Source organism: Ranitomeya imitator, chromosome 2 (assembly GCF_032444005.1).
Source record: "Ranitomeya imitator isolate aRanImi1 chromosome 2, aRanImi1.pri, whole genome shotgun sequence".
Classification (NCBI taxonomy): Eukaryota; Metazoa; Chordata; class Amphibia; order Anura; family Dendrobatidae; genus Ranitomeya; species Ranitomeya imitator.
Genome location: NC_091283.1, coordinates 95,943,193 through 95,959,767, shown reverse-complemented (window position 1 = coordinate 95,959,767; position 16,575 = coordinate 95,943,193). Strand labels below are relative to the sequence as shown.

General features: G+C 43.8%; 1 protein-coding gene across 2 annotated transcripts in view; it reads left to right on the top strand.

Moving 5' to 3' along the window:
- The first annotated feature begins 453 nt into the window (after nucleotides 1-453).
- Nucleotides 454-16,575, top strand: part of IDS (iduronate 2-sulfatase) — a 65,502-nt gene continuing 49,380 nt past the window's right edge. For both annotated transcript variants that reach the window (XM_069747047.1, XM_069747046.1), the window contains exons 1-3: nucleotides 454-609; nucleotides 2,111-2,256; nucleotides 6,981-7,158. In XM_069747047.1, the coding sequence (XP_069603148.1) occupies nucleotides 510-609; nucleotides 2,111-2,256; nucleotides 6,981-7,158 (424 nt within the window). In that variant the 5' untranslated portion in view covers nucleotides 454-509. The remainder of the gene's footprint in view (nucleotides 610-2,110; nucleotides 2,257-6,980; nucleotides 7,159-16,575) is intronic.

Below are 16,575 nucleotides of genomic sequence, written 5' to 3'. Positions count from 1 at the left end.
CCAAGGGCTCACCAGTAACATTGACTTTGGGGAGCCCACTTTTCACCTGCATACACATATTACAAGATGCTGGTTCACAAATTTACCTATAGTTCAATATACTAATAAACTGGGTAGCATGTTTAATGAATGAATAAGATGCAGCTTTTTCTGTACAGAGGGAATCAAGTGAATTAGGACAAGTACTGCCCATACAGTAAGATTGGGGCCCTAGATCTGCACAGGGGCCCACCGGGAGATTCCCCTGTTACCCTGTGGGCCAGTCCGAGCCTGTCCTGACATCTCAGCGTTGTTATACACGGTCTGTAATTCATCGCTGTAGTGTCATGGTCTGGGGGCAGGCAGCAGCTGTATGGGCAGGCACTGATCATTGCCTCCATAGCTGTATCTAGTCCAATCCTACACAATGTCCCGTCCTCCTCCGGCAGCTGCCCCCAATCACAGAGCGCCTCTCACACATGTAGGAAGCAGAGACTTCATCTGCACAGAGGTGACGGGGAAAGTGCAGCATGAAATCCCCAGATTCCTCCATCCCTGGGCTCCTGTGTCTTCTCCTTGTATTGTCTCCTGATGGACTGGCCCCCAGAAGACTGCAGACATCAGCCTCCGGTATGTGACCCTATGTGTATGGAAAGGGGGCACAGACACACACAGAAAACTAGGCAACGCTTATTTTGTTACAGGAACTAGTTCTGGGACTTTTTCAGTGACAAACCAATAAGTATAAGATCTAATGGCGGAAGCGCCCTGCCCAGCGGTGCGGTCGTGAGACGGACACTTACTGTACAATCCTGCTTCTTTAAATAATAATAGTGTGACTGCACTTACACCGTGTTCACATACGACGGGTACAGTCCGCAAACACCTTGTATTCTGTGCAGACTGTTCCACAGAAATCCATTGTTATCTGTAAAATCTGCGGAAAATGTAAGAAAACCAACTGTGCTTTATTCACCCTCTGAGTCTCCGCGTCTTCTTCTGGTGTCTGTTATTGCTTTCAGTGCTGACGTCACGTCAACAGCGCTGCAACCAATCATTGCGCTGTGCGACTCTGATCAAAGTCTCTGCAATCACTGATTGCCTGCAGTGCTGTCAATGTGATGTCCCTGCCACAGACAATAAGAGACACCAGAAGTGTCAGAGACTCCGCATTGAACCTGAGGAGGGTGAGTAAAGCACAGCTGGTTTTCCTACAGGAAACTGGACCTGGGGACAGGAGTGTTCTCCAAAGGAAAACACCTTTAATATGTACTGATCTGATTGTATAACCACTTTAAAAGGAACCTGTCATACAGATTTACCCCCAGAATGTGTTTCTCTAAAGATCCCAAGTCTTTTGCAAAACTTCCAATTTCTTATCTTGGCGCACACATATAATCACACAGACTAGTCCAAAAGGCGGATGCTCAAGGGTTAAAGGCGTCTTTAGAACCCAACGAAGGGTAACTAGCTTCCTCTGCTCCCTGCATCAGAGCAACGTGTCCGCTCTAAGTTTATGGGGAATCGCGGTGTTGGACTTCTACAGTTAGAGCCAATGCCGAGCACGCGGAGAATCTTAGTGGTGCAGAAGAGGCAGAAATGTTGAATAGCTACAGTAACTGCTCACTACTGTGGTCTAGCACTAGTGGTTGAACATGCATAGTGTATACAAGCTCTTTACTAGTTGAGCTTGTAAGCACTGTCCTAAAGCCGACCAGGAATCACTGGAGCTACTGTTGACACCTGGTCTTAGCCAAGTAGGCATATGTTTGTATTAGAGTGAAATGCCACCATGGCAGCTCAGGAGTCTCACAGATGGAGATTGCTGCCTATGTCAGTCCTTTGACACCCCAAAACACAACTACAAGGTGGTGAAAGGTTGCTTTAGCTTCTGGGTTTGTAATCTTCACTGTCCTATTAGATCCTGCCAATGGCATGGTCTAATAGGCTGCCAGTTGGTGTTAACTGAGATACAGTAAGTAGTGCAGAGTATTATTTATGAGATCCAAAGATCACACGTTCACCTTGTAGGACTAAAACATATTGAAAAAATAGAAATGATAATAGCCATGGCACTATAACTCTTTTGGTAGCCCCTTGGTGTAACTGGTTATCATCTTTTCCACTTCAGGTGATGTGACCGGTAAGAATGTGCTCCTTGTAATTGTCGATGACCTCCGGACAAGCCTTGGCTGTTACGGTGACAGTCTTGTGAAGTCTCCGAACATTGACCAGCTGGCATCTAATAGTGTCCTGTTTACAAATGCCTATGCCCAGGTGAGGGGTGCGTCATGTAATCAATCACTACTTATGGAAGAACACATATGTCACCAATGGGATCTTCTCAAGTGTATCTAATACTAATCAGATCATTTTAACAGGGTTCTCCCTTTACTTAAAGAAGCACGCCTCCTCCCATCAAAGTGTTAATCCTCTTCATATTTTGCAGTCCCTTATCTTACAGTGCTGTGTACTTACAATTGCTCATTTTACCTTTCTACTCAGTTAATTCTTTTCTCTGCTTTATTTAGAAACAGGAAGTCTCTTTTCTGTACATGAGTTAGTTATCCTCATCTTCAACTCCTGACCAAACTGTTCCCCCCTCTCCCCTATCAGGGACTTTTGCAGTGACTGATGACTTGTACACGGAAAATTGACCTCCTGTTTCTACATAAAGCTTAGGACGATTCAGCTAGTCAGTTATTAATCAAGTGATGTCATAGATCTGATGGGAAATAGAAGAACTATCTGGGTAGAAATGCAAAATGAGCAATTGTAAGTACACAGTGCTGTATAATATGATGATTGCTGTATACAGTTATATGAAAAAGTTTGGGCACCCCTATTAATCTTAAGCTTAATGTTTTATAAAATTTTTTTTTTTTTTTTTTGCAACAGCTATTTCAGTGTCATATATCTAATAACTGTTGGACACAGTAATGTTTCTGCCTTGAAATGAGGTTTATTGTACTAACAGAAAATGTGCAATCTGCATTCAAACCAAATTTGACAGGTACATAAGTATGGGCACCCCACCAGAATAGTGACATTAATATTTAGTAGATCCTCCTTTAGCAAAAATAACAGCCTCTAGTGATGAAGGTATTTTTGACCATTCCTCTTTACAAAACAATTCCAGTTCAGTTAAGTTTGATGGTCGCCGAGCATGCACAGCCCTCTTCAAATGATCCCACAGATGTTCAATGATATTCAGGTCTGGGGACTGGGATGGCCATTCCAGAACAGTGTAATTGTTCCTCTCCATCAATGCCTGAGTAGATTTGGAGCGGTGTTTTGGATCATTGTCTTGCTGAAAGATCCATCCCCTGCATAACTTCAACTTTGTCACTGATTCATGAACATTATTGTCAAGAATCTGCTGATACTGAGAGGAATCCATGTGTCCCTCAACTTTAACAAGATTCCCGATGCCGGCATTGGCCACACAGCCCCAAAGCATGATGGAACCTCCACCAAACTTTACTGTGGGTAGCAAGTGTTTTTCTTGGAATGCTGTGTTTTTTGGCCGCCATGCATAACGCCTTTTTGTATGACCAAACAAATCAATCTTGGTTTCATCAGTCCACAGGACCTTCTTCCAAAAAGAAATTGGCTTCTCCAAATGTGCTTTTGCATACCTCAGCCGACTGTTTGTGGCGTGCTTGCAGAAACGGCTTCTTTCGCATCACTCTCCCATACAGCTTCTCCTTGTGCAAAGTGCGTTGTATAGTTGACCGATGCACAATGACACCATCTGCAGCAAGTTGATGCTGCAGCTCTCTGGAGGTGGTCTGAGGATTGTCCTTGACTGATCTCACCATTCTTCTTCTCTGCCTTTCTGATGTTTTTCTTGGCCTGCCACTTCTGGCCTCAACAAGAACTGTACCTGTGTCCTTCCATTTCCTTACTATGTTCCTCACAGGGAAAATTGACAGGTTAAATCTCTGAGACAGCTTTTTGTATCCTTCCCCTGAGCAACTATGTTGAATAATCTTTGTTTTCAGATCATTAGACAGTTGTTTTGAGGAGCCCATGATGCCACTCTTCAGAGGAGATTCAAACGGGAGAACAACTTGCAAGTGGCCACTTTAAGTAGCTTTTCTCATGATTGCATACACCTGGCTATGAAGTTCAAAGCTCAATGAGGTTAGAAAACCAAAAAAAGTGCTTTAGTAAGTCAGTAAAAAGTAGGTAGGAGTATTTAAAACAAGAAAATGATAAGGGTGCCCATACTTATGCACCTGTCAAATTTTGTTTGAATGCAGATTGCACATTTTCTGTTAGTACAATAAACCTCATTTCAAGGCAGAAACATTACTGTGTCCAACAGTTATTAGATATATGAAACTGAAATAGCTGTTGCAAAAAAAACAATTTTTATAAAACATTAAGCTTAAGATTAATAGGTGTGCCCAAACTTTTTCATACAACTGTATTAAGAGGATAAAAACTTTGCTGGGAGGAGGAGGAGTGCTTTTTTTAATTTCGCTTCTAAGAAGTTGTCTAGGATTTTTTTTAAATGGGCAAAGTACAGGAAGTGGTATAAAATGAGATAACCATTACCTATTCTGTTCCCCAGCCATCTGGTATTCTCCATCAGTTTTGCATTTATGATATCACATCCATCATTTACGTGACCACTGCAGCCAACCATTGGCCTCAGATGTAACACTAAGACATCCCGTGACCACTAAAGTCAGTGCAGCGTTCATGTGAATGATGATGTGGCGGTGGGACTGAATAGGGCAGTAGTGTTTCTTTTATTATTTTGTACCATTTTCTTAGACTGTTTTTCAAAGGCACCTCCTTCAAAATGAAGCAAGACATGGTGTCCTCAATGGGGAAAACCTCAGCAGTTGTCACCTGCAGTACCACAATGGAGTTTTCCATAGGTGCTGTTCTAGAAATGTTTCCTAAATTTGCTTTCTGGGCACATCTCATATATGGCACCCCATTCATGTCAGTGGATGCCGTAAATATAAGGGTGTACATGCCACAGAGGCAGATCATGCGGCGATACTGGGGTTGCTGTGTAGGGGTGCATACATGATTTGCGTCACTTCTTCATTGAGTGGACGAAAGGTAAGAACCCACGGCGGGGACCTCACCCAGAAAAGAGGCAAATTGCCAGACTGGTGCAAACCGGGAGAGGCTGCCCATATATATAGACTGTACCTGTTTACTGCCTCATCTCTATATTCAGTATGTGTTTTATAAATCACCTGAATTGATACTGTTCTGTACGGTAGCTGTCATACCATCATACTATCAATGCCAACCTGCATTATGAATTATATTCATTATAAAGATACATGGGGAATCTTACAAATCATCACCCTTAATATACTCTCATGATGGACCAATGTTTTCTGATTGGGGCTTGCCATGCACTTGCTGGTGAAACGGCACCATTCAGATGACTGAAATTCATTTTCAGTAACAGAAATCTGCAAAAAAAAAAATGCACGGCACGTGGACATAGTTTTCTGATGTGTATGAATATTGCAGTTAGCTCCCCCTGGTGGTGTTCTGATGCCTCATCTGCCCGGTGCTGATGGTCGCACATGCTCAGTAGCAGTCAGAGGTTTCTTATCAATGCTAAATACATTAGCTGGACAGTGAAAGGAGATGTTAATAACACCAGGAGGTGCCAAAATAAGTAACAGCAGCATCTATACCCAGGAGCATTAATTTAAGGGAACACTTCATCTGTATTGCATGATCAATCTGATTATTCCAGTCAATTTATTAAAAATGACCAGAACATAAATTATTATAAAGCTAATAGATTTGTGAAATTATAATTGCACTGTAATGACATTTATTATTCTTGATTAGCTAAATAAAAATCTGATGTCACTGGAAAACTGGTAGCAGCTCCTCTATTATAATTAAATTAGCAAGGAGTCAGCCCGTCTTCACGGAGACCAAGTAGCCTGTGTATTTCCTCGCTAGCAAAGGGATGCTAAAATACGCACGTAAAACATAATTGCCTTAAGGAGGACAGGATGTTTCCAGTCCACACCAGGGACATTACCCAACTCAATGGAAATACAATATTTCCATGCCATTGCAACAATAATGTTACCGCACCAGAGGGGAGCCAGAAGACCACAGTGTCTGATTGCTCCTACTCCTACTCCTGCACTGAAAAAAAGCACTTCACCTTCTTTTTAATGGTGTTTATTTCTTTTGGCAGAACAGGGGTTAATTGGCCATGTTCGAAACTCTGAATCTGAGCTCTCAGCTGAGCTCGGTTAGCTATTCCCATCCCCTTTATAATCTGGGTCTTGATTGAAACCCATGTCAGAGCTAGCGTTTGCTGCATGGCTTGGAGGAGAGGTGTTTTGGTGGTTATATGTGAAGAAGTTTGGAGGAGTTATCTGTGACTGTTGCATGGGTTTGTAAGTGTAATAATTCCCTTCCCTCCTCTTATTTTGGTTTTTCCCCATCCCCTCCTCCCTGGTGCATTCCTCTGTTATATGTGAGGGAATATCCATATGCCTGGTATTTTTAGTTGCCCTTTTGCGTGTTGCCTTTTTCGTCTGGTTGGTGTACTACGGTGCACAGCAGCTCCCTGGTGTTATGGACAAGGAAGGAGACCCTGGCACCAGGTCACCCGACAATGGAGTCATGACAAATAACCTACTGTCCACACAGTTTACAGATATATCCATGGATTGTGCTGACAGCAGGTTATTATCAATATGGCATGAAAATATTGCATTTCCATTCTGCTGTGTGATGTCCCTGGTGTGGACTGGAGACGTCCAGCATCTAGGGCAATCATGTTTACATTCATCATTCATGTTTTAGCACCCCTTTTCAAGCAAGAAAAATGCTCAAAGAAAGTTTGGTCTTACAGGAACTGTTGACTCCTCACTAATTTATCTACTCTCTGGAGCTGCTGTCAGGTGTCTTCTGATATCAGATTTGTATTTATCTAATCCATAATAAAATCTATAACTTGTAGCATATATCTTCTCTTTTCTGTACTACAGCAAGCAGTGTGTGCACCCAGTAGAGTGTCCTTCCTAACTGGAAGGAGACCTGAAACCACCAGATTGTTCGACTTTAACTCGTACTGGAGGAAGCACGCTGGGAATTACTCCACACTACCACAGTATTTTAAAGAACATGGTTACGTGACTATGTCGGTCGGGAAGGTTTTCCACCCAGGTAATGGGGTTTTTTAATTTTTATGAAAATCAGTGCCAAATACCCAGAAGTTGATTCACGGGTTGTGACCATGCCACCATGCAGATTTCTATTTGATTGTTGATGGCTGTGTGAAACTGTTGTTTAGCAGTGTAGCCATATAGACACTGACAATCAAACTGCTTTTATCTGTAATCTACTTATAAACTATGTCACCGCACGAACACTGCCAGAAAAAGCTGAAGACTGCCGAGTGCAGTGAATACCGCCGGAAGGTAATCAGCGGCCCCGGGAGCAGATGCAGACAGGTAAGTATAATTATAATGTTTATTATTCATTTTATGCTTTCTTTTACAGGCCCTGGACCCAAACTGTAACACTGGTTTCCAATCTAAATCCATGTTCAGGACCTTGTGACCAAACACTATGTGTTTGGTATGGGCCCAGAACTTTACAGTTCAAGTTCGCCCATCCCTAGTGTCATGCGATTTTCATGCAAGTGCAATCCGAATTCAACACCTAGCATCTGATTAACATCCAATTTACATGTGAATGTGACCTGATTGCAATGCGTTTTAATGTGAGCTTTTAGATAGAGCAATTCTCTGTCATTTACACATAGTTTTCCAAGGAAATATTCTTAAAAAAAAATATATATATATATACAGTGGGGCAAAAAAGTATTTAGTCAGTCAGCAATAGTGCAAGTTCCACCACTTAAAAAAATGAGAGGCGTCTGTAATTTACATCATAGGTAGACCTCAACTATGGGAGGCAAACTGAGAAAAAAAAATCCAGAAAATCACATTGTCTGTTTTTTTTAGCAATTTATTTGCATATTATGGTGGAAAATAAGTATTTGGTCAGAAACAAACAATCAAGATTTCTGGCTCTCACAGACCTGTAACTTCTTCTTTAAGAGTCTCCTCTTTCCTCCACTCATTACCTGTAGTAATGGCACCTGTTTAAACTTGTTATCAGTATAAAAAGACACCTGTGCACACCCTCAAACAGTCTGACTCCAAACTCCACTATGGTGAAGACCAAAGAGCTGTCAAAGGACACCAGAAACAAAATTGTAGCCCTGCACCAGGCTGGGAAGACTGAATCTGCAATAGCCAACCAGCTTGGAGTGAAGAAATCAACAGTGGGAGCAATAATTAGAAAATGGAAGACATACAAGACCACTGATAATCTCCCTCGATCTGGGGCTCCACGCAAAATCCCACCCCGTGGGGTCAGAATGATCACAAGAACGGTGAGCAAAAATCCCAGAACCACGCGGGGGGACCTAGTGAATGAACTGCATAGAGCTGGGACCAATGTAACAAGGCCTACCATAAGTAACACACTACGCCACCATGGACTCAGATCCTGCAGTGCCAGACGTGTCCCACTGCTTAAGCCAGTACATGTCCGGGCCCGTCTGAAGTTTGCTAGAGAGCATTTGGATGATCCAGAGGAGTTTTGGGAGAATGTCCTATGGTCTGATGAAACCAAACTGGAACTGTTTGGTAGAAACAAAACTTGTCGTGTTTGGAGGAAAAAGAATACGGAGTTGCATCCATCAAACACCATACCTACTGTAAAGCATGGTGGTGGAAACATCATGCTTTGGGGCTGTTTCTCTGCAAAGGGGCCAGGATGACTGATCCGGGTACATGAAAGAATGAATAGGGCCATGTATCGTGAGATTTTGAGTGCAAACATCCTTCCATCAGCAAGGGCATTGAAGATGAAACGTGGCTGGGTCTTTAAACATGTCAATGATCCAAAGCACACCGCCAGGGCAACGAAGGAGTGGCTTCGTAAGAAGCATTTCAAGGTCCTGGAGTGGCCTAGCCAGTCTCCAGATCTCAACCCTATAGAAAACCTTTGGAGGGAGTTGAAAGTCCGTGTTGCCAAGCGAAAAGCCAAAAACATCACTGCTCTAGAGGAGATCTGCATGGAGGAATGGGCCAACATACCAACAACAGTGTGTGGCAACCTTGTGAAGACTTACAGAAAACGTTTGACCTCTGTCATTGCCAACAAAGGATATATTACAAAGTATTGAGATGAAATTTTGTTTCTGACCAAATACTTATTTTCCACCATAATATGCAAATAAATTGTTAAAAAAACAGACAATGTGATTTTCTGGACTTTTTTTTCTCAGTTTGTCTCCCATAGTTGAGGTCTACCTATGATGTAAATTACAGACGCCTCTCATCTTTTTAAGTGGTGGAACTTGCACTATTGCTGACTGACTAAATACTTTTTTGCCCCACTGTATATATATATATATATATATATATATATATATATATATATATATATATACCGTATATACTCGAGTATAAGCCGAGATTTTCAGCCCATTTTTTTGGGCTGAAAGTCCCCCTCTCGGCTTATACTCGAGTCATATACCCGGGTGTCGGCAGGGGAGGGGGAGCGGGGGCTGTGTAATCATACTTACCTGCTCCTGGCGCGGTCCCTGCAGTCCCTGGCTTCTCCGGCGCTGCAGCTTCTTCCTGTACTGAGCGGTCACATGGCACCGCTCATTACAGAAATGAATAGGCGGCTCCACCCCCATAGGGGAGGAGCTGCATATTCATTGCTGTAAATGATCGGTGCCATGTGACCGCTCAATTACAGGAAGAAGCTGCAGCGCCAGAGAAGCCAGGGACTGCAGGGACCGCGCCGCAGCAGGTAAGGGGAGCGCAGCGCTATAATTACCTGCTCCTCGCTCCGCTGCGGCTCCGTCTGCAGCGTCCTCTAGCAGTGACGCTCAGGTTAGAGGGCGCTGTGATGTAGTCAGTGCGCGCCCTCTGCTGAGCGTCAGTGCTGGAGACGGAGCCGCAGAGGAGCAGGTAAATATTGAAAGCGCCGGCGTCCTGAGAAGAGAGGTGAGTATGTGATTTTTTTTTTTATTGCAGCCGCATTCTATATGGCACAGCATTCTAAGGAGCATCTATGGAGCCATAATCAAAGGTGCAGAGCATATATGGCACAGCATTATAAGGGGCATCTATGGGGCCATAATCAAAGGTGCAGAGCATATATGGCACAGCATTATAAGGAGCATCTATGGGGCCATAATCAAAGGTGCAGAGTATATATGGCACAGCATTATAAGGAGCATCTATGGGGCCATAATCAAAGGTGCAGAGCATATATGGCACAGCATTATAAGGAGCATTTATGGGGCCATAATCAAAGGTGCAGAGCATATAAGGGGCACAGCATTATAAGGAGCACCTATGGGGCCATAATCAAAGGTGCAGAGCATATATGGCACAGCATTATAAGGGGCATCTATGGAGCCATAATCAAAGGCGCAGAGCATATATGGCACAGCATTATAAGGAGCACCTATGGGGCCATAATCAAAGGTGCAGAGCATATATGGCACAGCATTATAAGGGGCATCTATGGGGCCATAATCAAAGGTGCAGAGCATATATGGCACAGCATTATAAGGGGCATCTATGGAGCCATAATCAAAGGCGCAGAGCATATATGGCACAGCATTATAAGGAGCACCTATGGGGCCATAATCAAAGGTGCAGAGCATATATGGCACAGCATTATAAGGAGCACCTATGGGGCCATAATCAAAGGTGCAGAGCATATATGGCACAGCATTATAAGGAGCATCTATGGGGCCATAATCAAAGGTGCAGAGCATATATGGCACAGCATTATAAGGGGCATCTATGGGGCCATAATCAAAGGTGCAGAGCATATATGGCACAGCTTTATAAGTAGCATCTATGGGGCCATAATCAAAGGTGCAGAGCATATATGGCACAGCTTTATAAGGAGCATCTATGGGGCCATAATCAAAGGTGCAGAGCATATATGGCACAGCATTATAAGGGGCATCTATGGGGCCATAATCAAAGGTGCAGAGCATATATGGCACAGCATTATAAGGAGCACCTATGGGGCCATAATCAAAGGTGCAGAGCATATATGGCACAGCATTATAAGGAGCACCTATGGAGCCATAATCAAAGGTGCAGAGCATATATGGCACAGCATTATAAGTAGCATCTATGGGGCCATAATCAAAGGCGCAGAGCATATATGGCACAGCATTATAAGGGGCATCTATGGGGCCATAATCAAAGGTGCAGAGCATATATGGCACAGCATTATAAGGAGCATCTATGGGGCCATAATCAAAGGTGCAGAGCATATATGGCACAGCATTATAAGTAGCATCTATGGGGCCATAATCAAAGGTGCAGAGCATATATGGCACAGCATTATAAGGAGCACCTATGGGGCCATAATCAAAGGCGCAGAGCATATATGGCACAGCATTATAAGTAGCATCTATGGGGCCATAATCAAAGGTGCAGAGCATATATGGCACAGCATTATAAGGAGCATCTATGGGGCCATAATCAAAGGTGCAGAGCATATATGGCACAGCATTATAAGGAGCACCTATGGGGCCATAATCAAAGGTGCAGAGCATATAACGGGCACAGCATTATAAGGAGCACCTATGGGGCCATAATCAAAGGTGCAGAGCATATATGGCACAGCATTATAAGGGGCATCTATGGGGCCATAATCAAAGGTGCAGAGCATATATGGCACAGCATTATAAGGAGCACCTATGGGGCCATAATCAAAGGTGCAGAGCATATATGGCACAGCATTATAAGGGGCATCTATGGGGCCATAATCAAAGGTGCAGAGCATATATGGCACAGCATTATAAGGAGCACCTATGGGGCCATAATCAAAGGTGCAGAGCATATATGGCACATCATTCTAAGGAGCATCTATGGGGCCATAATCAAAGGTGCAGAGCATATATGGCACAGCATTATAAGTAGCATCTATGGGGCCATAATCAAAGGTGCAGAGCATATATGGCACAGCATTATAAGGAGCACCTATGGGGCCATAATCAAAGGCGCAGAGCATATATGGCACAGCATTATAAGTAGCATCTATGGGGCCATAATCAAAGGTGCAGAGCATATATGGCACAGCATTATAAGGAGCATCTATGGGGCCATAATCAAAGGTGCAGAGCATATATGGCACAGCATTATAAGGAGCACCTATGGGGCCATAATCAAAGGTGCAGAGCATATAACGGGCACAGCATTATAAGGAGCACCTATGGGGCCATAATCAAAGGTGCAGAGCATATATGGCACAGCATTATAAGGGGCATCTATGGGGCCATAATCAAAGGTGCAGAGCATATATGGCACAGCATTATAAGGAGCACCTATGGGGCCATAATCAAAGGTGCAGAGCATATATGGCACAGCATTATAAGGGGCATCTATGGGGCCATAATCAAAGGTGCAGAGCATATATGGCACAGCATTATAAGGAGCATCTATGGGGCCATAATCAAAGGTGCAGAGCATATATGGCACAGCATTATAAGGGGCATCTATGGGGCCATAATCAAAGGTGCAGAGCATATATGGCACAGCATTATAAGGGGCATCTATGGGGCCATAATCAAAGGTGCAGAGCATATATGGCACAGCATTATAAGGAGCACCTATGGGGCCATAATCAAAGGTGCAGAGCATATATGGCACAGCATTCTAAGGAGCATCTATGGGGCCATAATCAAAGGTGCAGAGCATATATGGCACAGCAATATAAGTAGCATCTATTGGGCCATAATCAAAGGTGCAGAGCATATATGGCACAGCATTATAAGGGGCATCTATGGGGCCATAATCAAAGGTGCAGAGCATATATGGCACAGCATTATAAGGAGCATCTATGGGGCCATAATCAAAGGTGCAGAGCATATATGGCACAGCATTATAAGGAGCACCTATGGGGCCATAATCAAAGGTGCAGAGCATATATGGCACAGCTTTATATGGAGCATCTATGGGGCCATAATCAAAGGTGCAGAGCATATATGGCACAGCATTATAAGGGGCATCTATGGGGCCATAATCAAAGGTGCAGAGCATATATGGCACAGCATTATAAGGGGCATCTATGGGGCCATAATCAAAGGTGCAGAGCATATATGGCACAGCATTATAAGGAGCATCTATGGGGCCATAATCAAAGGTGCAGAGCATATATGGCACAGCATTATAAGGGGCACCTATAGGGCCATAATCAAAGGTGCAGAGCATATATGGCACAGCATTATAAGGGGCACCTATGGGGCCATAATCAAAGGTGCAGAGCATATATGGCACAGCATTATAAGGAGCATCTATGGGGCCATAATCAAAGGTGCAGAGCATATATGGCACAGCATTATAAGGAGCATCTATGGGGCCATAATCAAAGGTGCAGAGCATATATGGCAAAGCATTATAAGGAGCATCTATGGGGCCATAATCAACGGTGCAGAGCATATATGGCACAGCATTATAAGGGGCATCTATGGGGCCATAATCAAAGGTGCAGAGCATATATGGCACAGCATTATAAGGAGCATCTATGGGGCCATAATCAAAGGTGCAGAGCATATATGGCACAGCATTATAAGGGGCACCTATAGGGCCATAATCAAAGGTGCAGAGCATATATGGCACAGCATTATAAGGGGCACCTATGGGGCCATAATCAAAGGAGCAGAGCATATATGGCACAGCATTATAAGGAGCATCTATGGGGCCATAATCAAAGGTGCAGAGCATATAAGGGGCACAGCATTATAAGGAGCACCTATGGGGCCATAATCAAAGGCGCAGAGCATATATGGCACAGCATTATAAGGGGCATCTATGGGGCCATAATCAAAGGTGCAGAGCATATATGGCACAGCATTATAAGGGGCATCTATGGGGCCATAATCAAAGGTGCAGAGCATATATGGCACAGCATTATAAGGGGCATCTATGGGGCCATAATCAAAGGTGCAGAGCATATATGGCACAGCATTATAAGGGGCATCTATGGGGCCATAATCAAAGGTGCAGAGCATATATGGCACAGCATTATAAGGGGCATCTATGGGGCCATAATCAAAGGTGCAGAGCATATATGGCACAGCATTATAAGGAGCATCTATGGGGCCATAATCAAAGGTGCAGAGCATATATGGCACAGCATTATAAGGAGCACCTATGGGGCCATAATCAAAGGTGCAGAGCATATATGGCACAGCATTATAAGGAGCATCTATGGGGCCATAATCAAAGGTGCAGAGCATATATGGCACAGCATTATAAGGAGCATCTATGGGGCCATAATCAAAGGTGCAGAGCATATATGGCACAGCATTATAAGGAGCACCTATGGGGCCATAATCAAAGGTGCAGAGCATATATGGCACAGCATTATAAGGGGCATCTATGGGGCCATAATCAAAGGTGCAGAGCATATATGGCACAGCATTATAAGGGGCATCTATGGGGCCATAATCAAAGGTGCAGAGCATATATGGCACATCATTATAAGGGGCATCTATGGGGCCATAATCAAAGGTGCAGAGCATATATGGCACATCATTATAAGGGGCATTTATGGGGCCATAATCAAAGGTGCAGAGCATATATGGCACAGCATTATAAGGGGCATTTATGGGGCCATAATCAAAGGTGCAGAGCATATATGGCACAGCATTATAAGGAGCATCTATGGGGCCATAATCAAAGGTGCAGAGCATATATGGCACAGCATTATAAGGAGCATCTATGGGGCCATAATCAAAGGCGCAGAGCATATATGGCACAGCATTATAAGGAGCATCTATGGGGCCATAATCAAAGGTGCAGAGCATATATGGCACAGCATTATAAGGGGCATCTATGGGGCCATAATCAAAAGTGCAGAGCATATATGGCACAGCATTATAAGGGGCATCTATGGGGCCATAATCAAAGGTGCAGAGCATATATGGCACAGCTTTATAAGGAGCATCTATGGGGCCATAATCAAAGGTGCAGAGCATATATGGCACAGCATTATAAGGAGCACCTATGGGGCCATAATCAAAGGTGCAGAGCATTCTATATGGCACAGCATTATAAGGGGCATCTATGGGGCCATAATCAAAGGTGCAGAGCATATATGGCACAGCATTATAAGGGGCATCTATGGGGCCATAATCAAAGGTGCAGAGCATATAAGGGGCACAGCATTATAAAGAGCACCTATGGGGCCATAATCAATGGTGCAGAGCATATATGGCACAGCATTATAAGGGGCATCTATGGGGCCATAATCAAAGGTGCAGAGCATATATGGCACAGCTTTATAAGGAGCATCTATGGGGCCATAATCAAAGGTGCAGAGCATATATGGCACAGCATTATAAGGGGCATCTATGGGGCCATAATCAAAGGTGCAGAGCATATATGGCACAGCATTATAAGGGGCATCTATGGGGCCATAATCAAAGGAGCAGAGCATATATGGCACAGCATTATAAGGGGCATCTATGGGGCCATAATCAAAGGTGCAGAGCATATATGGCACAGCATTATAAGGGGCATCTATGGGGCCATAATCAAAGGCGCAGAGCATATATGGCACAGCTTTATAAGGAGCATCTATGGGGCCATAATCAAAGGTGCAGAGCATATATGGCACAGCATTATAAGGGGCATCTATGGGGCCATAATCAAAGGTGCAGAGCATATATGGCACAGCATTATAAGGAGCATCTATGGGGCCATAATCAAAGGTGCAGAGCATATATGGCACAGCATTATAAGGGGCATCTATGGGGCCATAATCAAAGGTGCAGAGCATATATGGCACAGCATTATAAGGAGCATCTATGGGGCCATAATCAAAGGTGCAGAGCATATATGGCACATCATTATAAGGGGCATCTATGGGGCCATAATCAAAGGTGCAGAGCATATATGGCACAGCATTATAAGGGGCATCTATGGGGCCATAATCAAAGGTGCAGAGCATATATGGCACAGCATTATAAGGGGCATCTATGGGGCCATAATCAAAGGTGCAGAGCATATAAGGGGCACAGCATTATAAAGAGCACCTATGGGGCCATAATCAATGGTGCAGAGCATATATGGCACAGCATTATAAGGGGCATCTATGGGGCCATAATCAAAGGTGCAGAGCATATATGGCACAGCTTTATAAGGAGCATCTATGGGGCCATAATCAAAGGTGCAGAGCATATATGGCACAGCATTATAAGGGGCATCTATGGGGCCATAATCAAAGGTGCAGAGCATATATGGCACAGCATTATAAGGGGCATCTATGGGGCCATAATCAAAGGTGCAGAGCATATATGGCACAGCATTATAAGGGGCATCTATGGGGCCATAATCAAAGGTGCAGAGCATATATGGCACAGCATTATAAGGGGCATCTATGGGGCCATAATCAAAGGCGCAGAGCATATATGGCACAGCTTTATAAGGAGCATCTATGGGGCCATAATCAAAGGTGCAGAGCATATATGGCACAGCATTATAAGGGGCATCTATGGGGCCATAATCAAAGGTGCAGAGC